Here is a 27,301-nt window from a genome sequence, read left to right on the forward strand (position 1 = left end):
TCATTGAATGCTGATTCACCAGGCCTAAAAGCCCCTTCAGTGAGACATAAAGCCCCATGGTTCATTTACAAGCTCTGGCAAGGGCAATGGTGCCCCAACGTATAGTCATTCCCGCAGAGATATAAAATCAATGCTTGGAAGGCTCCAGGTATATCGGCAAACACCTGGCACGTGTTCCCAACAAAAACCTTGGCTTCCTGTGAGCTGTACTGGGTCTTGAGGTCTCTGTTTCTGCCCGGTACGTTCGACTAGCATTAATGCCTCATTAAACTCATGAGCTTTTAGATGATGTGCTTGGGGGGGGTGGATGAGGAGACGTCTTTCACCGCCACCATTTTTCTTGTTGTTATCTACTCTCCTTTAGGAATACGATGGTAACAACGAGCGGCCACTCTCATTCACATCAACTGTCATCCATGTCTGAAGTCAGGCTTACATGCTTCCCATTTGATTGCGCAATGATGGACTAACAGCACATTTACAGTGTTAATAAGTCCCGGGAGTAATATTTCGAGTAAACACACACAAACTCATAGGAGGAGGTACATGTGAGTCGGAAAGCAAGTATGTACTCTTCATGCAGTACATGAAGGTTAAGTCTCAGCCGGTGGGATAAAAGCATGCAGTTAGATGCACAAGATCACAGAGAAACCACAGTGCTGAACAAAGGCAAAGCGGACGTTCCTGTACCTTCTCGAACAGGATCATTAAAGCAGCGGCAACTGCACCCTGCAGCAGAAAAAGTGTTGGCGACAGACAACGCTATTAAGCAGAGAGGCTGTGTGGAAAAGGAGAGAGCCAAAGGATTGAGATAGTAGGAGAAGAGGGGGTACTAACTGCAGACTACAGACCTCCAGGGGGTTAAGAAACAGCAAAAAGACAGATTATTAGAAATAATAGGGCTACCTCTGCTTCGGCCCTAATGATGTTTGTGCAAACATAGTCATATTAAGGGGTGCTGGTTGAAACACTCTAGTTGATGAGGGACTTAAACTCATGTTTGATTTGTTTACTTTGTAAGTATGTTAGCCAGGATGGCAAACGTATTCATATTTTGGGAAGGATCGTGTACAAGGTAGTTATTATGTTTTGGGGATGGGGTAGAGGAGGTGGGTCCAAAACCCTAGGGGCATCGTAATCACCCGACTTCTAATACTGACTTGATATGATTATTTTGGAGCCAGAGTTTCAATGTGATTGATCTGAGTTATCATTTCACATGTGTGTGGGGGGGGGGGGGGGGTACCAGACTTCAGCAGCAGACTTAAACAACTAAATGGCATCACAAATACACTGCTCAAAAAAATAAAGGGAACACTTAAACAACACAATGTAACTCCAATTGAGCACATCTGGGACATCATGTCTCGCTCCATCCACCAACGCCACGTTGCACCACAGACTGTCCAGGAGTTGGCGGATGCTTTAGTCCACGTCTGGGAGGAGTTCCCTCAGGAGACCATCCGCCACCTCATCAGGAGCATGCCCAGGCGTTGTAGGGAGGTCATACAGGCACGTGGAGGCCACACACACTACTGAGCCTAATTTTGACTTGTTTTAAGGACATTACATCAAAGTTGGATCAGCCTGTAGTGGGGTTTTCCACTTTAATTTTGAGTGTGACTCCAAATCCAGACCTCCATGGGTTGATAAATTTGATTTCCATTGAATAATTTTTGTGTGATTTTGTTGTCAGCACATTCAACTATGTAAAGAAAAAAGTATTTAAGAAGAACATTTCATTCATTCAGATCTAGGATGTGTTATTTTAGTGTTCCCTTTATTTTTTTGAGCAGTGTACATTCTGTTGCATACATGCACGGTCAGGGCAATGCACAGAACTTCTGGGGGGCAGGTGCTCAAAAAAAAGGACACCTAAAAAGAAACATTTGTAACCGCGGTCACCGACTCGTTGAGCAGATATGTCTTTGATGATTTAGTTACATAAGAGTAAAATATGACCACATCTGAATGGCTAATAAAATGGCACATATTTAATGAAAATTTTACGACGGCTTGCGGGCAGTGTGTTCAGAGCCACAACGACTAAGCTGTATATATATATATATATTAATTTTTTTAAACCCAAAACAAAAGGACACTTTAGAGACTGGAACGTCAATGAAAAGGAGCATGTGCTCTACGCAGGTAGAGACCTATAGGACATAGCATGTGCCTGCATGTGGTGCTCATTTACCACGGAAAAACGGCGTGGATTATACACGATAGTGTCTTTGCCTCGATTGCTTTGTGCTCTCAGACATCCTGAGTTATGTCTAAACGTTCCAAGTTATGAGGATCAACTATACAGCCAGGCTGATCAAAACCAGCTAATTGACGAAAGTAAATGTTCGTTTTCTCTCCCACTCTAAAGTGATCTGATGGGAAATATAAAAAAAGTGTCTCAACTTATCTGTTTCTCAAGGGAGCTAATAAAGAAAACTAAACTTAATAACAAATCTGTTTTGATCGATTCATCTGTGTTGTTAGGGATGGGAGCAAAAGAGGATCTATATCATTAGGCAATGGGAAAGCATTAACAAGCCTTGGGGCCTACACTAAATACATCAAGCCACCAGAAGAAAGCCAGAAGATAAAAGAGACTGTATTAATCACAATAATGTTGGTCGAGAGAACCCTTGGTGCAATGTCCTGTCGTTTTACACTGATTAAAATAGAAGCCGGCACTTGGAATCCAATAGTAATGCTTTATAGATGCAGTGATGGAAATGGATGTCTTGTAAAGTTAATCTAGTGTTCGTCCCAAATGGCACTATATTACCAATCTAGTGCAAAACTTTACATAAGAGCCCATAGAGAATAGGGTGTAATTTGTGGCTCGCGTTAATCTAGTCCAGTCATTTATCTCCTAAAGGAAGATGTGATGTCTCAAAAGTTTTTTTACAAGTTTGGGATAATCATAAACGGATTCCCACTTTTTCAGAGTAAAACATTTAACTGTCCCAGGATTCAGAATTGATAGACCCCTGACTATAGACTGAAATAACACATTTGATTAGATAACAATGAAAGAAAATCTGACAATTTACTGATGTAATTTCTTGTTTTTCATTAGTGTAACATGTACAGTACCAGTCAAAATATATTTGAGATTCTTCAAAGTAGCTACCCTTTGCCTTGATGACAGCTTTGCACACTCTTGGCATTATCTCAACCAGCTTCACCTGGAATGCTTTTCCAACAGTCTTGAAGGACTTCCCACATATGCGGAGCAGTTGTTGGCTGCTTTTCCTTCATCTGCGGTCCAACTTATCCCAAACCATCTTAATTGGGTTGAGGTTGTGTTGATTGTGATGCACCACTCCATCACTCTCCTACTTAGTCAAACAGCCCTTGCACAGCCTGGAGGTGTGTTGGGTCATTGTCCTGTTGAAAAACAAATGATAGTCCCACTAAGCCCCAACCAGATGAGATGGCATATCGCTGCAGAATGCTGTGGTAGCCATCCTCATTAAGTGTGCCTTGAATTCTAAATAAATCCCAGTGTCACCAGCAAAGCACCCCCACACCTCCTCCTCCATGCTTCATGGTGGTTGGAACCACACATGCGGAGATCATCCATTCATCTACTCTGCGTCTCACAAAGACACGGTGGTTGGAACCAAAAATCTCAAATTTGAAGCTGCAGAGGTAACTTTGGGTCTTCCTTTCCTGTGGCAGTCATCATGAGAGCCAGCTTCTTCATAGCGCTTGATGGTTTTTGCGACTGCACTTGAAGAAACTTTCAAAGTTCTTGACATCTTCCGTATTGATTGACCTACATGTCTTAAAGTAATGGTGGACTGTCGTTTCTCATTGCTTATTTGAGCTGTTCTTGCCATAACATGGACTTGGTATTTTACCAAATAGGGATATCTTCTGTATACCACCCCTACCTTGTAACAACACAACTGATTGGCTCAAACACATTAAGAAGGAAAGAAGGCACACCTGTTCATTGAAATGTGTTCTAGGTGACAAACCTCATGAAGTTGGTTGAGAGAATGCCAAGAGTGTGCAAAGCTGCCAGCAAGGCAAAAGGTGGCTACTTTGAAGAATCTCAAATATAAATATATTTTGATTTGTTTAACACTTTTTTGGTTACTACAAGATTCCATATGTGTTATTTCATAGTTTTGATGTCCTCACTATTATTCTGCAATGTAGAAAATAGTACAATTTTTTTTAAATTATTGAATGAGTAGGTGTGTCCAAACTTTTGACTGGTACTATATGTATTGTATTTGTGATGCTGTGGATATGAGCACTTACAGTACATACAAAACATGCAATATCACACATATTCCATGTGGTATGGTGAGTATACAGTATTCCCTCAATATTCCATTGTTTAGTTATCACAACCTGCAGTATAACCTCTCTTCCCACAAAATGTATTTTCAGGTGTATGACGTCCATCCGTGTGCCTCTGTTGACCCATTGGAAGGTGATTCATCTTGACCAGGAGTTTGCTCTACAGGTGCTTCGCTCTGTCACTAGTAAGCATTTTCATGAGCTCCTCCAGATTGACTGTCACAGGTTAGTTTGTCACCCACAAATAATGGATACTGTTGCACTTGTTGCAGACAAAACCAGTCACCTAGGTATTGAGTGGTATTGCTATTGTCTTATGTGAATGTTACCGTTAGGTTTACTTTACGTATCTCATCCAACTTCCCACACCTGAAGTCCCCTTTGGGTAACGCAAGTTATGATATTTAAATGGAATAAATAACTTTGTTGCATCAGATTCACAACAGTCACGTCAGATTGCATTATGTTATCATCATGGAGTAGTTCATAGTCCCAAAACCTCAAATAAACATAAATATTATACATCAGGAAAAGATGCCTACAGCATTTTGATCTTGTTCCCCTCAAGGACCACATATATTGACATTTTTCATATTCATGCGTTTGTCCTTTGGCCTTGCTATCTTTAAAACAAAAGTGAAACCAACGTTTGACATGTGTTTTGCAAAAGTGTAACGTAGACGCAGGGAGTCAGAAAAGTGCAGTGTGAGTTTAATAACAACGAACAAAAACAAGAGCCGTGTCTAAAAAGGAAACATAAACATTACTACCTGATGACTGATGGAACAGAGTGCTATATAAATGGTAAGTCATCAAGGTAGTAATGAAGTCCGGGTGTGACAGATGATGGGACGCATGTATGCGTAATAATGGTTGCCAGGTGACTAAGGTAAAGTTGTTTTTATATTCACACATTCGGACATTCACCAAAAGCCATTTAAAAATGTAAAAATCAATAACTAATTCACCGTTTTTCATATAAACATCAAACCTGGTTTGACTTGTTCTATAAATGTCTAGCATATTTTTATAATATTTGTTGCGGGTAAAAATTCCAGAATAGAAATACATCATATTTATAGAAATACATCATCTATAAGATGCAATTTAAAGCGGTATAAATCAATAACTTATTCACCGTTTGTCAAATAAACATCAAACTAGGTATGATGTAGTCTATAAATGTCTAGCATACTTATACAACCTTTGTTTTGAGGAAATTGATTGATTTGATAGAGGGCATGTAGTCCATCTAGAGGGCTTGTGGTCAAAGTTCTAATGAGTCTGTTAAACCCTATTAGAAGGGGCCTGGCAGAAAATTCTGCATCGTTAGTCATATTAAAATAGATTATAGGAAAAAACTATGGGATGAAGAGGTCAGGCCTGACTAACAAAGAAGACAGGTGGATGGATCAAGAGGACCAAGAAAACCAAGAGGATCAACATGGACATTCCACAGTGGAGACTGGCCCAAATCAGCTCTACATAATAATTCAGCAGGGAGGTGTGCAACTACTACCCATTATTTTACTAGGCAAGTCAGTTAAGAAAAAAATCTTATTTTCAATGCCTAGGAACAGTGGGTTATCGGCCTTGTTCGGGGGCAGAACGACAGTTTTTAACCTTGTCGGCTCAGGGATTCGATCTTGCAACCTTTCGGTTACTAGTCCAATGCTCTGACCACAAGTCTACCTGCCTAGTACTACCTACATCACCAACATAGATATTACCATATCCCTTTAAATTCCCATTACTTGAAGAAAGAACCATTTGAAAACATACAGAAAGACAGTGGTCTTAGAAGGGTATTTCTACTTTTAAATACATTTTGTGTGAATGGATGTGGATGAAAGAATTCTGCCAGTGTTTTAATGTCCTGGTTTCATATTGTTTTCTTTTCCTCCAACTCTATATATCCAAGTGAGCCTATGAGAACCTTGGGGATCAGATTTACCATTATACCCACTGATCAAACGTATAACAGACAGACACTGCTCAAACCGAGTTGTTTGTGATATCTACAATGTATTCTTTTAATACTATATGATTTATATTGCCTGAATACTCAACGATGATTAACACCTCAGTTATGTGTGCTTCTGTCAGGGTTGTGAGCAAATGCATGTCATTTAAAGTCAATTTAGAAATTGAGCAATCCAATTTTAAAAAATCCAATTAAATTTGAAAATGTTCCTAATTGCAAAAGCATGTAACAGAATTAGGGTATTCCAGAACTGTAATTTACATGTAAATAAACATAACCCTGTTTTAAGTTTTTAATACTGCAGATAGAATGCTCTGTGTGCCAGAGATGGTACCATTCAGCTTGTCTGGGGATGACAAAGAAGGACTTCAACAAAACCAAAATAGAAAATGATTGGAAGGGGCCTCTTTGCTGTTAGATTAGAGACGTATAAATAAATGACTGTTGTGCCATGTAACTACTTTAAAATGTGGAACTGTTGCATTAAAAATGCAAACATTGATTTGCCATACCATTTAAGATTGTAAACATGTGTATGTAAACATGGTCTAACTTCATATAGAACAAATTGCACTTAAAATGAACATTTCTTTAAAGTTATTGCAAATAAATGCATATTTTCACTTTTTTTCTGCGACAATCACTGAATTAATTATTGATTTCTTCATCTTTAAATGCAATATTTGAGATTTTATGTATTTCTATCAAGTCAAAACTGGAATTTCTACTCAAAGCAAAGAGTGAATTAGTTATTGATTTATACCGCTTCAAATGGCATTTCTTTAAAATCAAAACAGACAGCTTTCCTCAAAACAAATGTTGTAAAAGTATGCTAGACATTTATGGAATAAATCATACACAGTTTGATGTTTGTGACAAACAGTGAATTAGTTATTGATTTATACCGCATTAAATTGCATTTTTATAGATTTGATGTATTTCTATCAAGTCAAAACTGGAATTTCTACTCAAAACAAAGGTTGTAAATGTATGCTAGACACTTATAGAATAAATCATATCTATTTCCATGATTCTGTGACAAACAGTGAATTAGTTATAGATTTTTACATTTATAAATGGCTTTTGGCGAATGTCTGTTGGGTGTGTGTTGAATGTGTGAATATAAAACCAACTTTACCTCAGTTGCCAGGTGTGCATAATAATGTGTTGCCAGGACCGTAAGTTAGTAGACCGGTGACATCGAGCGGGAGTAGACATGACAAAAAGAGCTTGAATCCATCACCTCAAGGGAGTAAAACTGAATAAATAGTTGCATTTATTTTCTCATGCACAGATTTTGACAACAGCAACTAAGTCAACAGCAACTAAACAAACGGGTTTAGTTGCATTGGGGCAGGTAGCATTCTCCTGGCTTCGGCCAAACCCAGATTCCCAAATGTAAACGCGTTCTCTGAAGTGAAGAATCACGCTTCGGAATGCCAGATTGTGAAGCGTGATTCATCACTCCAGAGAACGCGTTTCCACTGCTCCAGAGTCCAATGGCGGGTGAGCTTTACACCACTCCAGGCGACGCTTGGCATTGCGCACGGAGATCTTAAGCTTGGCACGGCTGCTCGGCCATGGAAAACCATTTCATGAAGCTCCCTCCGAACAGTTTATTTACGTTACTTCCAGAGGCAGTTTGGAACTCGGTAGTGTGTGTTGCAATCTAAGACAGGTGATTTTTACGAGCTATGCGCTTCAGCACTTGGTGGTCCCGTTCTGTGAGTTTGTGTGGCCTACCACTTCGCGGCTGAGCTGGTGTTGCTCCTAGACATTTCCACTTCACAATAACAGTACTTACAGTTGACCGGGCAGCTCTAGCAGGGCAGACATTTGAACTGACTTGTTGGAGAGGTTGCATCCATTGATGGTGCCACGTTGAAAGTCACTGAGCTCTTCAGTAAGGCCATTCTACTGCCAATGTTTGTCTATGGAGATTGGATGGCTGTGTGCTAGATTTTATACAACTGCCAGCAACGGGTGTGACTGAAATAGTCGAATCCATTAATTTGAAGGGGTGTCCACATACTTCTGTATATTTAGTGAATATTTCTGTCCAGGTCCTGTGCAATGATTGGATTGGCATTCATTTTCTCTTTCTATAATTGGGGTCTTCAAACTTTTTCTTGCCCAGGGAACCCCTCCCAAGCAAATCAGAGACCCAGGGACCCCTTTCATACATTTGCAAAAAAAAGCTCTTTTTTTATCACGTCTTGTCTTATCAACAGGTGAATGATAATGTCCAGGAGAAGTATTTTAACTGTACCGCAATTGAGAATCTATTCACATTTAGATGGAGTATATGGTAGATAGGAAGGTCAAAATCATGAACAACTATCATGACTCAGGATATGACCCAGATGCAGACACAGGAGGCAGATAGTTTGGTTCTCAGAATATGTATTATAACAATGGGCAGGCAAAGGGCAGGCAGAGGTTTGTAATCCAAGGCAGAGTCAATCAGGGACAGAGTGGCAGGCAGGCTGAGGACAGGCAGAAAGGTCAGGACCGGGAAGACTAGAAGACAAGAACTGGAGAAACGGGAAACACACTGAAAAGACCTGACAAAACAAGACGAACTGGCAAGAGACAAACAGAAAACGCAGGTAGAAATACACAGGGGATAATGGGGAAGAATAGGAGGAACTTGGCGGGGGGTGGAGACAAGCACAAGTAAGGTGAAACAGATTAGGGTGTGACAGGACTCCCCTCCCCCCACCCACCCCCTTAGGGGCGCCACCTGGCGTCCTACCCGGGCACATACCTGGTGAGTCAAGATAACATGATTTGTGATTTCTTAAGCCGAATTTACTTCTGAAATAATTTAGGCTTGCCTAAACAATTGGGGCAAATACTTATGCAACGACAATATTTTAGTTATTTAATTGTTATTCATTTGTAAAAAATATATAGAAATATACATGTATATACGTGTATACATATACACATATATACATATACATACATATTTTCACTTTCACATAGAGTATTTTGTGTAGATCAATGTAAAAAAAAAAGTACAATTTCTATTTCAATCCCACAAAAACGTATGTGAAAACAGGGGGTGTACTTTCTATTGTCACTGACCGTGCATTGTACTGTCAAATGCATATTGCCACCTACTGGTGAAATAGCAATATACCCCAAGTATAATAATTTACTGTATGCATCCTCTTTCTTATAGCAGCCCTTCAAATACAGTAACTCTGGCACTATACATTTAATATTAAATGAGGACTGGAATCAAATGTACCTTTGAAAGGTTTCTCAGCTAAACTGTATTTATTTGTCAGCTTTTCCTTATCCCATCCTAATGTCAACACAGTAAAGGAATGGTTTCTCCCACTGACTGGAGACTGGAGAGGACCGTTTGAACAAGAAGAGAAAGCTGAGGGCTTTGGGAGGATACAGGGAGTGAGGGACCACCGACGTGAGCGATGGATGACTCTTCCTGGAGAGAAATAAGGCAATGTTCTATAAAGCTCAAGGATTGGATCTAGTGGAGCCGCAAGATGGTCCTCCATGATGGATCCAGCTCTCTCGGCTAATATATCTTCTTTATCAGTGGCCTTCCATTCCATGTGGTCATGGTGGAAGGGAATACAATCCTCATTGGCTGGTTGATGGGAGGTAAATCAATGATATCATCTTTAAACAGAGCAGATTGGTGGAGATGGTTTTTGTGGGGGCTGCAGTAGCCTATAGCTTCGAGGGACACATAGCTCTGAAAAACCGAAGTAAAGAAAGATTCAGGTTGGATAGTCGACGGCTATTCGCCTGTAGTTTTCCTTACGTCCACCAAGAGCAGTTAGTGACCGTAAGCATAGTGACAAATCAAACATTTTACATTTCAATAACTCTTTAACCACTATTCCTAAAACTTTCAAACTGATTCTAGCTAACCTGATGGCATAGACACACATTTTTTTTTGTCGATTTAAAATTCACACAATTATTTATTAATATTTTTGAAAAGCTCCTTGGTCATGTGACCTACTGACTTCGAACAAAGTTCAGAATGTACAGTCATGGCCAAAAGTTTTGAGAATGACACAAATATTAATTTCCACAAAGTTTGCTGTTTCAGTGTCTTCAGATATTTTTTCTGATGTTACTATGGAATACTGAAGTATAATTACAAGCATTTCACAAGTGTCAAAGGCTTGTATTGACAATTACATGAAGTTGATGCAAAGAGTCAATATTTGTAGTGTTGACCCTTCTTTTTCAAGACCTCTGCAATCCGCCCTGGCATGCTGTCAATTAACTTCTGGGCCACATCCTGACTGATGGCAGCCCATTCTTGCATAATCAATGCTTGGAGTTTGTCAGAATTTGTGGGGTTTTGTTTGTCCACCCGCCTCGTGAGAATTGACCACAAGTTCTCAATGGGATTAAGGTCTGGGGAGTTTCCTGGCCATGGACCCAAAATATCGATGTTTTTTCCCCTAGCCACTTAGTTATCACTTTTGCCTTATGGCAAGGTGCGTCCTGAAACCTTCTTCACAACAATTGAACCGCTCACCTTGAAGTTCTTGATGACCCGATAAATGGTTGATTTAGGTGCAACCTTACTGGCAGCAATATCCTTGCCTGTGAAGCCCTTTTTGTGCAAAGCAATGATGATGGCATGTGTTTCCTTGCAGGTAACCATGGCTGACAGAGGAAGAACAGTGATTCCAAGCACCACCCGTCTTTTGAAGCTTCCAGTCTGTTATTTGAACTCAATCAGCAGAGTGATCTCCAGCCTTGTCCCCGTCAACACTTAATGAGAGAATCATTGACATGATGTCAGCTGGTCCTTTTATGGCAGGGCTGAAATGCAGTGGAAATGTTTTTTGGGGATTGAGTTAATTTGCATGGCAAAGAGGGACTTTGCAATTATTGCAATTCATCTGATCACTCTTCATAACATTCTGGAGTATATGCAAATTGCCATCATACAAACTGAGGCAGCAGACTTGTGAAAATGTATATTTGTGTCATTCTCAAAACTTTTGGCCACGACTGTGCACTCAGTGGCCCTACACATTGCACATCCTTGTTTGTTCATTTTCATCTCACAATTTTACATGAATATTTCAAAATGTAAAATTTCAATAGAGAATGCCCAATGACTACCCTACTATATTGCACACCCTTTAGTTTGTCCATTTTCATCTCACACATTTTTACATAAAATGTTAAAAATGTATAATTTCAATTGTTCCTTGGTCATGTGACCTACTGGACTCAAACAAGGTTCAGAATGTAGAATTGTGGGCCTACATATTGCACACCCTTTTGTTTGTCAATTTTCATCTCACACGATTTTACATTAATTAAAAAAAAAATGTCAATAGCTCCTTGGCCATGTGACCTACTGACTTCAAACAAGGTTCAGAATGTCTACTGACTACCCTTCTATATTGCTCACATTTTAGTTTGTCCATTTTCATCTCACATGATTTTGCATACATTTTTCAAACTTTATCATTTCAATATCTCCTTGGTAATGTGACCTACTGACCTCAAACTACTTTCAGAATGTCCACGGACTGGCGGAGAGTAACGCAACCAATTCCGGAGAAGCTGGCTGGGAGCCCCAGCGAGAGTTCTCTTTTCTTTGTAAAGGGCAGTGAGCCCTGGAATGGGTTCGCCCCAAGAGAGGGGCCCAAGCCCTGGAAAACATTGCGGTTTCAGCTGCATCTGGTGAGCTCTCCCTGGCCCTTGAGAATCCGGGAGAGAGGGTGTAAATCTCACTCCGGGCGGTACCCATATCTGCAGCAGGTCTCCAAGGCGAACAGCCTCCTGCATGTTATAACGCGCGCCGGAAAGTTGGCAAAATCTGTAACTTCGGGATAAGAATTGGCTCTAAGGGCCGGGTCGGTCTGGCTGGGGTGCGAAGCGGGGCTCGAGCCGCGGTTGGGGGAGCAGTCGCTCCGCCGCCCTCCTCTCGCCACCATTGGAAGGTCATTGTGCGGCCCATCTCGTAGTCTCTCGTGCGTGGTCTCGCAAGGGGTTGCATGCGGGGGTTCGTCGGGGTGCTGTCTGTCAGCGGGCCAAAGGCGGAATGGTTGGGGGTTGGGTCCGGCAACTCTGGAAGCGCGCCAGGCCTTTTGCGTAAATCTCCCCAGCTACGGTGCTTGCCGGCCCCACATATTGTAGGTGGGGAGGTCTCCTCTATGCTCACTAGACTTGAGGCAGAGACTAAACCCATTGGCATTGCATGGATCTGGCTCATGCCCTATGAAGTCGGAAGAGGGATCTCCAGCTTGTCTGGGGAGGGAGGCCTATATAAAACGGACAGAAGAAGCCTAGGTTCCCACTGGGCACAGATCACTGAATGTCAACTTGATCAAATTCAAAGGAACATACCAACATGTCACAGTCACAAATTTTCCAACACCATGACACTTATTTGGAGTTTGTGGCTCAAGTGGTTTGAAAGCTTTTGTCGAATATCCAACTTGAAACTGATTTTAACTCGATCTCTGAAAATGATGGAAACTTTTGAGATGGTCTTGGGTGAAACTGATCACTAATGCAGTTTACTTCTAGGATAGAGAGAAGAGAGCTTGGTTTTCATGTTCACCCAAAAGGTCAATCTAACGCATTGATACAATGCATTTTAATGTCATTGATGTCTATAGCGTAATGCAATGTTCAAAGAAGATATTATATTCAGATAGTCTACTGCCCTCATATCAGTCGTCACAGAATCCTGTCCGTGAATTGACTGAACACAGTTATTCTGCTGCTACTATACAAACTATCGGTACATTATAGAGAATAATTGTTTAATATGTTTACATTACAATTAGAAAGTGTACATTCACTTACCCTTCTGATAAGGTGCGATATGAGAAATGCTTTAACAAACGTTATGATCAGCGTCGCGTCAGCCGCTTTCAACTTCCGCATCAGGTGATTGCGAAGGTAACATCACTCTGCGGGTTCAGGGTTCCGCCTCTAAACTAGCTAGCTAAATAAATGGTTATCCCTCTACCCAAAACAAACGAATTTCTTTTTTATAAGACCCATTGGAATAAAGCAGCAATTCACTATTGCACTCTGCAGTAGATATTTAAGAAAACATGGCTGGACGTCTACCGGCTTGTGTAGTTGACTGTGGCACAGGGTAAGTAGCAAGTGTTAATGCTAATAGCTAACTAACTGATTCATTGACAGGGCAGAAATGTTTGGCGTGCAAAGTAAACCAATCAAGATAACTAGCTAGTCACAACAACCTTAATTTGCTTAATTTTGTTTAATCCAGCCAGCAAGATCGCTAGTTAACCATTTTAGGCATTACAAGATAGCTTGCTAGTAGCTAATTTCAATCAGGGTTCCCCACTCGTTAGACGTTACATTAGTAACTTTAGTATGCATTGACTTTGATATTTTACCAGAGTCTACGTGACTGTTTCAATTTATGGAAGCGTATAACTGGCCTAGTCCACAGACAGTTATGCCACCTTTAAGATTAGTGGTTTCCAACCTTTTTCGGTTACTGTACCATCAACTGAAATTTCACTGCTCGGACTGAGTACCCCTATGTGCATTTTACCAGTAGGCCTATGGTCTCACGACCATATATATATATAAGTACCACCAGGTTGTGAACCACTGCTTTAGATCATGCATCATTAGGATCTATATAACCCACTGAACTTTCTCATGCAATGCTTTTGTTGTAGGTACACAAAGATTGGATATGCTGGAAACACAGAGCCACAGTTTATTGTTCCTTCATGTAAGTATTTCTGTATAGCAGCAGTTCCCCAAACTCTGTGCACATTTTGTTTTTTTGCCCCGAGCACTAAACAGCTGATTCAAATAATCAACTAATCATCAAGCTTTTATCATTTGATTCACCTGTGTAGGGTTAGTGCAAAAACTCCCTGGGGTCCCAAGGACAGAGTTTGGGAAATGCTGTCATACAGTCTTCTAATGATAATGTACCATGTTCATTCATATGTAGCTCTCTTCCTTTCCATTACACATGAGTCATTGGACTGTACTGAGGAGTTTTGTTAAGAGCCACGACGCATTAACACGCAACGCTTGCAGTATGATTTTGGAAGCTTAAGGACCTTATCTTTCATATCAACGAGAAATAATAAAATAAAAAAAATAGGGTTAGCGTTTCCACACGGCGATATGTCCATGTTAAGGCGCTTGTTTATGGAAAACGGACAGAATAAGTGCTAAATAGCTATCTGCGTCTCCAAACACCTGCATCCTTATGTTCAATATGACAGTCTGGTATGGGAATCTGAGAGTGAGGAGAAAAAGCAAACTAACCAGAATAGTCAACACAGGCAGCAAAGTAATTGGTCGACCACAGGCACATTTGAGCATTCTGTTCTATAAGGCAACCAAAAAGAAGGCACTGGCTTTTGTTGGCGACCCCCTCCCACCCTCTACACGCTCAGTTCGAGAGGCTTCCCTCTGTCCGGCACTTCAGAATGCCCATGGCCAAGAAGAACGTGTTCAAACATGAATTCGTTCTTTGTGCTGTTGGACTACTAATTGCAAAGTAAATTGTATCGGTTTATGTACTTATCTATCTAGTGCAGTTGAGAAAGTGGTCGTTTGTGAGTGAATCTATTAATGTCCTCTGTTAGTGTATGCAACATGATGTACTGACTCGTTTAAATGTGTATGATGTGAGAATATACAGTTTAAGTCGGAAGTTTACATTCACCTTAGCCAAATACATTTAAACTCAGTTTTTCACAATTCTTGACACTTAATCCTAGTAAAAAGACCCTGTCTTAGGTCAGTTAGGATCACCACTTTATTTTAAGAATATGAAATGTCAGAATAGCTTTTATTTATTTCATCACATTCCCAGTGTGTCAGAAGTTTACATACACTCAATTAGTATTTGGTAGCATTGCCTTTAAATGGTTTAACTTGGGGCAAACGTTTCGTGTAGCCTTCCACAAGCTTCCAACAATAAGTTGGGTGAATTTTGGCCTATTTCTCCTGACAGGTGTAACTGAGTTTTGTAGGCCTTGCTTTTTCAGTTCTGCCCACAAATGTTCTATAGGATTGAGGTCAGGGCTTTGTGATGGCCACTCCAATACCTTGACTTTGTTGTCTTTAAGCCATTTTGCCATAACTTTGGAAGTATGCTTGGGGTCATTGTCCATTTGGAAGACCTATTTGTGACCAAGCTTTAACTTCCTGACTGATGTCGTGATATGTTTATTCAATATATCCAAAATTGTTTTCCTCCCTCATGATGCCATCTATTTTGTGAAGTGCACCAGTCCCTCCTGCAGCAAAGCACCCCCACAACATGATGCTGCCACCCCTGTGCTTCATGGTTAGGATGGTCTTCTTCGGCTTGCAAGCCTCCCCCTTTTTCCTCCAAAATAACGATGGTCAATATGGCCAAACAGTTTGGTTATTGTTTCATCAAACCAGAAGACATTTCTCAAAAAAGTGTGATCTTTGTCCCCATGTGCAGTTGCAAACCGTAGTCTGGCTTTTTCTATGGCGGTTTTGGAGCAGTGGCTTCTTCCTTGCTAAGCAGCCTTTCGGGTTCTGTTGATATAGGACTCGTTTTACTGTGGATATAGATACCTTTGTACCTGTTTCCTCCAGCATCTTCACAAGGTCCGTTGCTGTTGTTCTGGGATTGATTTGCACTTTTCGCACCAAAGTACGTTCATCTCTAGGAGACGGAATGCGTCTCCTTCCTGAGCGGTATGATGGCTGAGTGGTCGCATGGTGGTTATACTTGCGTACTATTGTTTGTACAGATGAACGTGGTACCTTCAGGCATTTGGAAATTGCTCCTAAGGATGAACCAGACTTGTGGAGGTCTACAATTTTATATCTGAGGTCTTGACTGATTTTCCCATGATGTCAAGCAAAGAGGCACTGAGTTTGAAGGTAGGCCTTGAAATACATCCACAGGTACACCTCCAATTGACTCAAATGATGTCAATTAGCCTATCAGAAGTTTCTAAAGCCATGACATAATTTTCTGGAATTTTCCAAGCTGTTTAAAGGCACAGGCAACTTAGTGTATGTAAACTTCTAAACCACTGGAATTGTGATACAGTGAAATAATCTGTCTGTAAACAATTGGTGGGAAAATGACTTGTGTCATGCACAAAGTAGATGTCCTAACCGACTTGCCAAGACTATAGTTTGTTAACAAGAAATTTGTGGAGTGTTCGAAAAACTAGTTTCAATGTCTCCAACCTACGTGTATGTAAGCTTCCGACTTCTAGTGTATGTGATTATTTTAATGGAAGGTGATGCCAAAGAAAAATGGATCCTGGATGGACAGTGTTATTCTGTTCTAAATGGAAGATGGATGCCACAAATCTGTTTTCACTGAAAATGTCTGTCTGCTGCAACTGTATTAATACAGTGAGTGTGCATCTTGCATTTGTGAAATTATGAGAGTAGAGGGATTTATGTTTTTAGAACCATACCGCAATTGAGATTCGATTCAAGTTTAGATGGAGTATTTGTCTGTTTTGGCTTTCAGAGCCAATTTACCCTTTAGATAGAAAGTCCTTGGTCTATTAGGATTAACTTTAGGCTACTTTAGTCCATTATTTGGCTAACTCATAAGGCGGACATACTGTGTAGCCATTAGTTAAATGAATATGCTGAAAGCATTTTGGTATCGGTCCTTCCTGTTTTTCTTATCTGATTGGAGTGCTCAAAGGAAGTAGGCGAGCACGCCTAATTCAACAAATGTAAAACCACAAAGTTTGAAGTTGGCCGCCTTCCTCTAGCATTGAGTCATCCAGTGGACGCTAAATGGCAATGCTAGCTTGTTAGAGGACCGTAGACTAGTTACCCGGTGACCAATCCAAACCATTTTTGGCTATTTTCAATCGTCTTAGCCTATTCACTTGTTTTCAGTACTTGAAAGTTGTCCAGACACAGCTTGAAAGGAAGCTAGTCCAGCCTATATTCAGTGATATGGCTCCATAGCAGAAGTGCCCCTGCTGACTAGAATAATGGACAAGCTTGCCAAGGCCACATGACTGTGGACTTGAAGTAGCCGGAAGATTGATGATGTGCACTTTTAGAACCATGGATGGATGACAAGTAGGCCTAAACATTTAGAGGCTACAATGAAGTAGTCTGAAGGAGCAATGTTCATCGTCTGACATTATTATAATAATATATAATGTATGCCATTTTAGCACACTTTTATCAAAATTGACTTGCGTGCATACATTTTATGTACGTGTGGGCCCGGGAAACCAAAGTGCTCTTGGTAAATCTCAACTTTGTCAATGAAGTTACATTATGCGGTTAGTTAAAGGCCCAATGCAGCTGTTTTTATATCAACATCAAATCATTTCTGGGTACAATTTAAGTACCATACTGCAATAGCTTTCCATTAAAATGGTTAAAAAGAAACAAATGGCTTTTAAGCAAAATATTATAATTCTCAAGCAGTAATGTTGCTAGGACTGTTTGGGAGGAGTCTGAGTGGGGATGGAAAAAAATAGCAGTTATTGGCAAAGCGGTTTGGAACTCTCTTTTGTTATTGATGTAACTTATTTACCGTCTTGTGATGTCACCAGGCAAGCCATAACTCCACCCATGTAAAAACCTGCTGATTAGAAGGTCCTGTATCGAATGTATTTTAAAATCAAAAGAGTGATGGCGCTCTCCCAGAAGCTTAGCTGGTGGGTAAAACACGTACATTCAGACAAAACAAAGGGGTGAAATGCGTTGCCACTCAAAGTTGTTGGATAAAGCTTACCTCATTTATTCAATGTTGTGAAAATAATTAAAAACATAAAATAACGGATCTGGTTGAAAATGGCATATGCGACATTGATATTAGTCAAACATTTATTCCAATGATAAAATTGTCTAAAAAGCACAAGTAGGTTAAATTTGGTCATAAAGTCAGTATCGTCCAAAACACTTATGGGTTTGGTTTTGATTTCAACCATGCCCATTACCGCGGGATACATATCTAGTTATATAGCAGAACACAGACAGCGAGAGACTTGCCCAGCAGCACAGAAGATCGGACTTTGTTTACATAAAACAACTCGTCACAAAAATATTTAACTTGAGAAATACTGCACCAAACACCTTAGCTAGATGTAAAACCGTGCGACTAAAAGCACCTCGGCAAAAACGTTAAAAAAATTACATGATTCTTGAGTTACTATGAATTCCAAACCACTCCCATATTTATGTGTATTTATTTTCCCTTCTGTACTTTAATTATTTGCACATCGATGTAACACTGTACATAGCCATATTATGACATTTGAAATGTCTGTATTCCTTTCAAACTTTTGTGCGTGTAATGTTCACTGTTAATTTTAAATTGTTTATCCATTTCACTTGCTTTGGCATTGTAAACATGTTTCCCATGCCGAGAAAGCCCTTTGAATTGATTTGAATTTAATTGAATTCATTCGGACTATTTTGAGAAAGTGATACTGACTTTATTCCCACGGTGTCTCATGAGGGACAAACCTCAGTAACCGCCACATCGAACCACACCCCCATGACTGAAATCTTGTTTTTCGTAATGAGCAACCGAAAAACCCATGCAGAGTCAGTGCGTTCAGTATCTCTTTAATAAAAATGTGGCAATTTGTTTACTGATTTTACAAGACAAATCGAAGTAATAGGCCTGCTTGCTTTCCCTATGCTTGATTTAATCAGCTCACCTGTGTAACGTTGCCTATCAGCACCTTCAAGTCATGATGTTTCAATAAACAATGTCCTAATCATATGTAGGCTGGTACTAAGGTTTAATTGAGTTGAATCTGCCTAAACTTCAGGTATTGCCATCAAAGAGTCGGCCAAGGTTGGAGACCAAGCCCAGCGCAGGATGACGAAGGGGGTGGACGATCTGGACTTTTACATCGGTGACGAGGCAATAGACAAACCAAATTATGCAACAAAGGTACATTGCATTTTCCAGTGATGGGAGGTTTACTTAAAGGGGAAGTCTGCAGTTGCTACATACGTTTTTGGACTTTAATGATATTAGTTCTGGAAGAATATAACTTCAATATGCCTCATGGGCTTAGTTCAACTGGCATATCCCATCAGAACCGAAAATATCATCTATCATCTCTGATGTTTGTAAACAAAACATGGTGAAAACTACGTTGTTGGATGGTCAGTCTTTGCAACCATATCTCTATCTATGGATTTTTAGAGCGGTTCAATTTCTTCAGCCCAATTAGTCAGCTTTTCTCGAAACAACAGTGTCGGGGAGTTCGCTTTGTTATTGCCCCTTTTTAAAGTTTAAATGTAAAGTCATGCTGAAGGCCTGTTAGAACTGAGTAGCCTAATGGAGATATGTTGGGTGTGGTTGTTCCCCTTGTAACAGTGGCCCATTCGTCATGGGATCGTGGATGACTGGGATCTCATGGAGAGGTTCATGGAACAGGTCATCTTCAAGTATCTGCGGGCAGAGCCCGAAGACCACTACTTCCTCTTGGTACGTTCATAACATGCACGTTAGTGTGGAAAGTATGCTATTTAGTAGCAGGAACCTATGGGATTTGTACTTTTCTTTTCCACAGACAGAGCCTCCTCTGAATACCCCTGAAAACCGAGAGTACACAGCAGAGATTATGTTTGAGTCCTTCAACGTTCCAGGTCTTTACATCGCTGTACAGGTAAATCCTCTCTGTTCTTGGTTGGTTCTATATAATCTCTTCCCTGCACCTCGTCATGTTCAAGGGTCAAGTCAAACTTGATTTTGAGTGCATTATCACAACTCTCAACACACTTCACAGAGGAAATGAGGGTGTCTGTGAAACTCCTGGGTGGATCTCAATTCTGGGTCCCTTTTCAAAAAATGAGTTTTTTTGATCTAGGTTCAGAACTCCCCTGACTATATAATTGTAATGATTTGTTATCTAAAATTCTAAACTGATCCTAGATTTAGCACTCCTTTGCGAATACGGGTTGTCGTCATTAGTGGAAAGTGACACGGTCTGTGTTTTCCTCCTCAGGCGGTCCTGGCGCTGGCAGCCTCATGGACCTCCAGACAATTGGGCGAGAGGACCCTAACGGGGACGGTGATTGACAGTGGTGACGGGGTCACCCACGTCATCCCAGTGGTGGGTGCATTCGTTCGATCATCATTCCATACAGTCTTTACTAGAACTGGGTCATGTTTAGTAGGTAGCAAACGTTTTGAAACAAAGTGGAACGGGGAGGTACTTCCTGAACTTGTCCAACAAGAGTACATTTTCTTAATCTGCTGTAAATGTTTGGAACAGTGTGCCCTACTGAACACTACTCGGATGTATTCTAACTATATACTATTGCTAACACATACATGGTAACGTTACTGTACGAGTGATAATAGATTGTGTTGTCAATTGGTGTTGTTTTCTTCCAGGCAGAAGGCTACGTCATTGGTAGCTGTATAAAGCACATCCCCATCGCTGGTCGAGACATCACCTACTTCACCCAGCAGCTGCTGAGAGAGCGGGAGGTGGGCATCCCACCAGAGCAGTCATTGGAAACAGCCAAAGCCATCAAGGTACCAGCACATTTATAACTTTTTTTTGTTCCCTTCACAAACCAAAGGAATTATTACCTGTATTATTTGTGAGCATGTCTCAGGTTAAACAGCAGAGGTCAGTAGTGCTGCACCATTGACCAGAGATGTACAGTCACAGATCATGACTCCTTGTTAACTCTTTGGCATCTACCCAGTGTCTTATGTACACTCGGTTATGACTTACAATTGATAATGGTTCCATATTGTGTTCCAGGAAAGGTTCAGTTATGTCTGCCCTGACCTGGTGAAAGAGTTCAACAAGTACGATACGGACAGCTCTAAGTGGATCAAGCAGTACACGGGGATCAACTCCATCAGCAAGAAGGAGTTCACCATCGATGTGGGCTACGAGCGCTTCCTCGGCCCTGAGATCTTCTTCCACCCAGAGGTATGATCCCATTGATTTTCAATATATATTGTTGTGCTTGTGTTATGTAATGTATTGTATTGTATCTAGTGCTGAGCGATTTAATGCTTTTTGTTCGACTATTAAAACATAATCACAGATTTCGGTTTCAATATTATTTTGAAAACATGAAATGCGTTGTTCATTATGTGGGTTGAATACTGTAACAACACAGAATAAAATAATTCATAAAAGTCTCATGATGGTAGTGAGTGCCCATTACTGCTTAATAACCATTTATTTAGTGACTTTACTTTAATAAAATATTTCAGTTGTGTATATTACATTTGTTTTATTTGATGACTTTATTTCATTCTAAGTCATCGTCTCATCTCTATAGAGCTGCTGCCTATGCTCTCTGACAAAATCACTTTTGTAGTTCTTCAAAGTAAATAAGGCATACTTTTATGACTGCTGAATACCAACTGTCAAACACTTAGATCATGTATATTCAGGTAGAGATACATTTGTGTATATATATAGTGTATGTGGACACCCCTTCAAATGAGTGGATTTGGCTATTTCAGCCACACCCGTTGCTGACGTGTATAAAATTGAGCACACAGACATGCAATCTCCATAGAGAAACATTGGCAGTAGAATGTCCTTACTGCAGAGCTCTGGGACTTTCAACGTGGCACCCTCATAGGATGCCACCTTTCCAACTAGTCAGTTTGTCAAATTTCTGCCCTGCTAGAGCTCTGCCGGTCAACTGTAAGTGCTGTTATTTAGAAGTGGAAACCTCTAAGGGCAACAACGGCACAGCCGGGAAGTGGTAGGCCACACAAGTTCACAGAACGGGACCGCCAAGTGCTGAAGTGCATTGCACGTAAAATTAATCTGTCCTTGGTTGCAACACTCACTACCGAGTTCCAAACTGCCTCTGGAAGCAATGTCAGCACAATAACTGTGTCGGGAGCTTCATGAAATGGGTTTTGATGGCCGAGCAGGCGCACACTAGCCTAAGATCACCATGCGCAATGCCAAGTGTCGGCTGGAGTAGTGTCTAGCTCACCTCCCTTGGACTCTGGAGCAGTGTAAATTTGTTCTCTGTAGTGAGGAATCGGGCTTCACTATCTGGCAGTCCGACAGACATATCTGTGTTTGGCGGATGCCAGGAGAACGCTACGTGCCCGAAAGCAAAGGTCTGGGGCTGTTTTTCATGGTTCGGCTAGGCCCCATAGGTCCAGTGAAGGGAAATCGTAACGCTACAGCATACAATGACATTCTAGATGATTCTGTGCTTCCAACTTTGTGGCAACAGTTTGGGGAAGGCCCTTTCCTGATATTGACAATATCCCCGTGCATACAGAAAAGTTTTTGAGATCGGTGTGGAAGAACCTGACTGGCCTGCACAGAGCCCTGACCTCAACCCCATCGAACACCTTTGGGATGAATTGGAACGGTGACTTCGAGCCAGGCCTAATCACCCAACATTAGTGCCGACCTCACTAACGCTCTTGTGTCTGAATGGAAGCAAGACTTTGCAGCAATGTTCCAACATCTAGTGGAAAGTCTTGAAGAGTAGAGACTGTTATAGCAGCAAAAGGGGGACCAATTCTATATTAATGCCTATGATTTTGGAATGCGATGTTCGACGGGCAGGTGTCCTATGATGTACCTCGCAAAGTAACAGCTGCTCTCTGTCACCTCACGACCACTCTTCTCTGTTCAGTTGCAAGCTTAAAAGAAAGACTGGACAAGTAGATCAAATCAAATCAAATTTTGTTTGTCACATACACATGGTTAGCAGATGTTAATGCGAGTGTAGCGAAATGCTTGTGCTTCTAGTTCCGACAATGCAGTAATAACGAACAAGTAATCTAACTAACAATTCCAAAAAAACTACTGTCTTATACACAGTGTAAGGGGATAAAGAATATGTACATAAGGATATATGAATGAGTGATGGTACAGAGCAGCATAGGCAAGATACAGTAGATGATATCGAGTACAGTATATACATATGAGATGAGTATGTAAACCAAGTGGCGTAGTTAAAGTGGCTAGTGATACATGTATTACATAAGGATGCAGTCGATGATATAGAGTACAGTATCTACGTATGCATATGAGATGAATAATGTAGGGTAAGTAACATTATATAAGGTAGCATTGTTTAAAGTGGCTAGTGATATATTTACATAATTTCCCATCAATTCCCATGATTTAAAGTGGCTGGAGTAGAGTCAGTGTCATTGAGAGTGTGTTGGCAGTAGCCACTCAATGTTAGTGGTGGCTGTTTAACAGTCTGATGGCCTTGAGGTAGAAGCTGTTTTTCAGTCTCTCGGTCCCAGCTTTGATGCACCTGTACTGACCTCGCCTTCTGGATGACAGCGGGGTGAACAGGCAGTGGCTCGGGTGGTTGATGTCCTTGATGATCTTTATGGCCTTCCTGTAGCATCGGGTGGTGTAGGTGTCCTGGAGGGCAGGTAGTTTGCCCCCGGTGATGCGTTGTGCAGACCTCACTACCCTCTGGAGAGCCTTACGGTTGAGGGCGGTGCAGTTGCCATACCAGGCGGTGATACATCCCGCCAGGATGCTCTCGATTGTGCATCTGTAGAAGTTTGTGAGTGCTTTTGGTGACAAGCCGAATTTCTTCAGCCTCCTGAGGTTGAAGAGGCGCTGCTGCGCCTTCCTCACGATGCTGTCTGTGTGAGTGGACCAATTCAGTTTGTCTGTGATGTGTATGCCGAGGAACTTAACTTGCTACCCTCTCCACTACTGTTCCATCGATGTGGATGGGGGGGGTGTTCCCTCTGCTGTTTGGATTATGGTCATTGTAGCTAATTACCACGTTTTAATGCGCTAAACTATATAGAATATTGGCCTGTTGGAAACTACAACTACATTGCACAGTTCAGGCTGGATCTGATTTATCTCTAGAGAAACTGTGAGACATGTGGCATTGAGCTCACAGGAAAAAAACTGAACGAATTGGAAATTGGAATTCAAATAATTGAACTGACATTTCTGTTAATCACTCGGCTCTAATTGTATCATAATAACATTGGTTGTACTGTATGTGTTGTACTTTCCTCCTCCCCCAGTTTGCCAACCCCGACTTCACCCAACCCATCTCAGAGGTTGTTGATGAAGTCATTCAGAACTGCCCTATTGACGTCAGACGTCCCCTTTATAAGGTACATCTGGGGAGTTCAAGTTTGTTTGATTTCTTTCACAGGCGACAAGAACATTGCGTTTGACAATAGAAAAGCAGTCCTTGTGATTTACTGAAACTATATACTAATGCCAGATACTGAGACTTGTCTCCATCCAGAAGTTATGAGATTAAGTAGGAGGATGAAATGTTTGACTTTCTAAGTGATCTATTCAGGAGTATCTATTTACCTTGTCTGTTGCTATGCAGAACATTGTGCTCTCTGGAGGCTCCACTATGTTCAGAGACTTTGGCCGACGTCTGCAGAGGGACCTGAAAAGGACAGTGGATGGCAGACTGAAACTCAGTGAGGAACTGAGCGGTGGCAAGCTGAAGGTGAGAACCGATTTGACCTAGTCAGCTGATGTACTCTATAGGGATGCTACAGCTTTATGGGTGTTGTGGCTCCTGAAATGTTCAAAATGATGTCATTTTTTTGCATTTCCAGCATAATCATAGGTGTTATTGGCTCAATAATGACATGTTTCATGTTTTCTTGCCAGCCCAAACCCGTCGACGTGCAAGTCATCACTCACCACATGCAGAGATATGCTGTTTGGTTCGGCGGGTCTATGTTGGCATCAACTGTGAGTTCTAAAACTTAGTAACATGAGTTAACAAAGATATATATCTCTCTCTGATAGAGGGGGATATATATATATATATATATATATATATATTACTGCTCAAAAAATAAATAAAGGGAACACTTAAACAACACAATGTAACTCCAAGTCAATCACACTTCTGTGAAATCAAATTGTCCACTTAGGAAGCAACACTGATTGACAATAAATTTCACATGCCGTTGTGCAAATGGAATAGACAACAGGTGGAAATGATAGGCAATTAGCAAGACACCCCTAATAAAGTAGTGGTTCTGCAGGTGGTGACCACAGACCACTTCTCAGTTCCTATGCGTCCTGGCTGATGTTTTGGTCACTTTTGAATGCTGGCGGTGCTTTCACTCTAGTGGTAGCATGAGACGGAGTCTACAACCCACACAAGTGACTCAGGTAGTGCACCTCATCCAGGATGGCACATCAATGTGAGCTGTGGCAAGAAGGTTTGCTGTGTCTGTCAGCGTAGTGTCCAGAGCATGGAGGAGCTACCAGGAGACAGGCCAGTACATCAGGAGACGTGGAGGAGGCCGTGTGCATGTGTCTGCTCAAACGGTCAGAAACAGACTCCGTGAGGGTGGTATGAGGGCCCGACATCCACAGGTAGGGGTTGTGCTTACAGCCCAACACCGTGCAGGACGTTTGGCATTTGCCAGAGAACACCAAGATTGGCAAATTCGCTACTGGCGCCCTGTGCTCTTCACAGATGAAAGCAGGTTCACACTGAGCACATGTGACAGAGTCTGGAGATGCCGTGGAGAACGTTCTGCTGCCTGCAACATCCTCCAGCATGACCGGTGGCATTTCTTTGGGGGGCTGCTCAGCCCTCCATGTGCTCGCCAGAGGTAGCCTGACTGCCATTAGGTACCGAGATGAGATCCTCAGACACCTTGTGAGACCATATGCTGGTGCGGTTGGCCCTGGGTTCCTCCTAATGCAAGGCAATGCTAGACCTCATGTGGCTGGAGTGTGTCAGCAGTTCCTGCAAGAGGAAGGCATTGATGCTATGGACTGGCCCGCCCGTTCCCCAGACCTGAATCCAATTAAGCACATCTGGGACATCATGTCTCGCTCCATCCACCAACGCCACGTTGCACCACAGACTGTCCAGGAGTTGGCGCATGCTTTAGTCCAGGTATGAGAGGCGATCCCTAAGGAGACCATCCGCCACCTCATCAGGAGCATGCTCAGGCGTTGTAGGGAGGTCATACAGGCACGTGGAGGCCACACACACTACTAAGCCTCATTTTGACTTGTTTTAAGGACATTACATCAAAGTTGGATCAGTCTGTAGTGTGGTTTTCCACCTTAATTTTGAGTGTGACTCTAAATCCAGACGTCCATGGGTTGATACATTTGATTTCCATTGATCATTTTTGTGATTTTGTTGTCAGCACATTCAACTATGTAAAGAAAAAAGTATTTAATAAGAATATTTCATTCATTCAGATCTAGGATATGTTATTTTAGTGTTCCCTTTTTTTTGTTGAGCAGTGTATATATATTCTACTGATGTAAAAGCTAAAGACAGACACGTGGAGGCTTTGTTAGCCTTGGCTAGAATATAAAATAGGAAACTTGAAAGAAAGTGTACACCAACAAATAACGGTCATATCTACTCTTTCATCAGCCGGAGTTTTACCAAGTGTGCCACACCAAAAAAGACTATGAGGAAATCGGACCGAGCATCTGCCGCCATAATCCTGTCTTCGGGGTCATGTCTTAAAAAGGACTTCCCTCAGTTATCACTGGAGCTTGCAGTTTGGAGCAGAATGGAGTGGACGGACAGAGGCAGAGTGGTATTACTGCACTACGGTCGCTGCTTAATCCAGCCTATTTCCAGGGCTACGGTTAAAGACAAAATACAGGAAGAGAATGACAGAAATGGAATGACTCCATTCTATTCCTATGGAGAATGACTCATTTATCAACTGCAGACCAACTATCAGGCTGACAAACGGGGGGTGAATATCTATGTAAAAGAGAAGGAAATGGTGTCTTAAAGCATTTTCAGAGAAATTGTGTGGACACAGAATAATGTGCAAGATAATAAAGGCAACTCATGTATGGTTAAGTATGTGCCCGACGTATGTTATTATTATGGTATCCACACGTACAGCAAAGTCAATAGCTCTTTTTTTCAGATGTTCAGTGTTCAAGGGTAGAGCTTGTTGATATTTCATATTATTGAGTCTTTATATATATATATACACACAGTCGTGGCCAAAAGTTTTGAGAAGGACACAATTCATTTTCACAAAGTCTGCTGCCTCAGTTTGTATGATGGCAA

At 41.4% G+C, this 27,301-nt stretch overlaps 1 protein-coding gene across 1 annotated transcript; it reads left to right on the forward strand.

The window, feature by feature from the left end:
* Positions 1-13,188: 13,188 nt before the first annotated feature.
* LOC109878208 (actin-related protein 3-like) lies at positions 13,189-27,085 on the forward strand. The gene is made up of 12 exons (XM_031792467.1): positions 13,189-13,421; positions 13,981-14,036; positions 19,081-19,205; positions 19,638-19,748; positions 19,834-19,929; positions 20,269-20,376; positions 20,661-20,804; positions 21,040-21,213; positions 24,282-24,374; positions 24,602-24,727; positions 24,895-24,978; positions 26,642-27,085. The coding sequence occupies exons 1-12, from the start codon at positions 13,378-13,380 to the stop codon at positions 26,735-26,737; spliced, it is 1,257 nt and encodes a 418-aa protein (XP_031648327.1). The 5' UTR covers positions 13,189-13,377; the 3' UTR covers positions 26,738-27,085.
* Positions 27,086-27,301: the final 216 nt, after the last annotated feature.

The sequence above is a fragment of the Oncorhynchus kisutch genome, linkage group LG16 (assembly GCF_002021735.2).
Source record: "Oncorhynchus kisutch isolate 150728-3 linkage group LG16, Okis_V2, whole genome shotgun sequence".
Taxonomy (NCBI): domain Eukaryota; kingdom Metazoa; phylum Chordata; class Actinopteri; order Salmoniformes; family Salmonidae; genus Oncorhynchus; species Oncorhynchus kisutch.

What these genes read in the sequence shown, in the direction of transcription:
- LOC109878208 (XM_031792467.1), top strand. Translation starts at nt 13,378, where the DNA reads ATGGCTGGACGTCTACCGGCTTGTGTAGTTGACTGTGGCACAGG. An exon ending in AAACAGCCAAAGCCATCAAG is followed by an intron (nt 20,805 to 21,039) that starts GTACCAGCACAT and finishes ATTGTGTTCCAG; the next exon opens with GAAAGGTTCAGTTATGTCTG. An exon ending in TCAGACGTCCCCTTTATAAG is followed by an intron (nt 24,375 to 24,601) that starts GTACATCTGGGG and finishes GTTGCTATGCAG; the next exon opens with AACATTGTGCTCTCTGGAGG.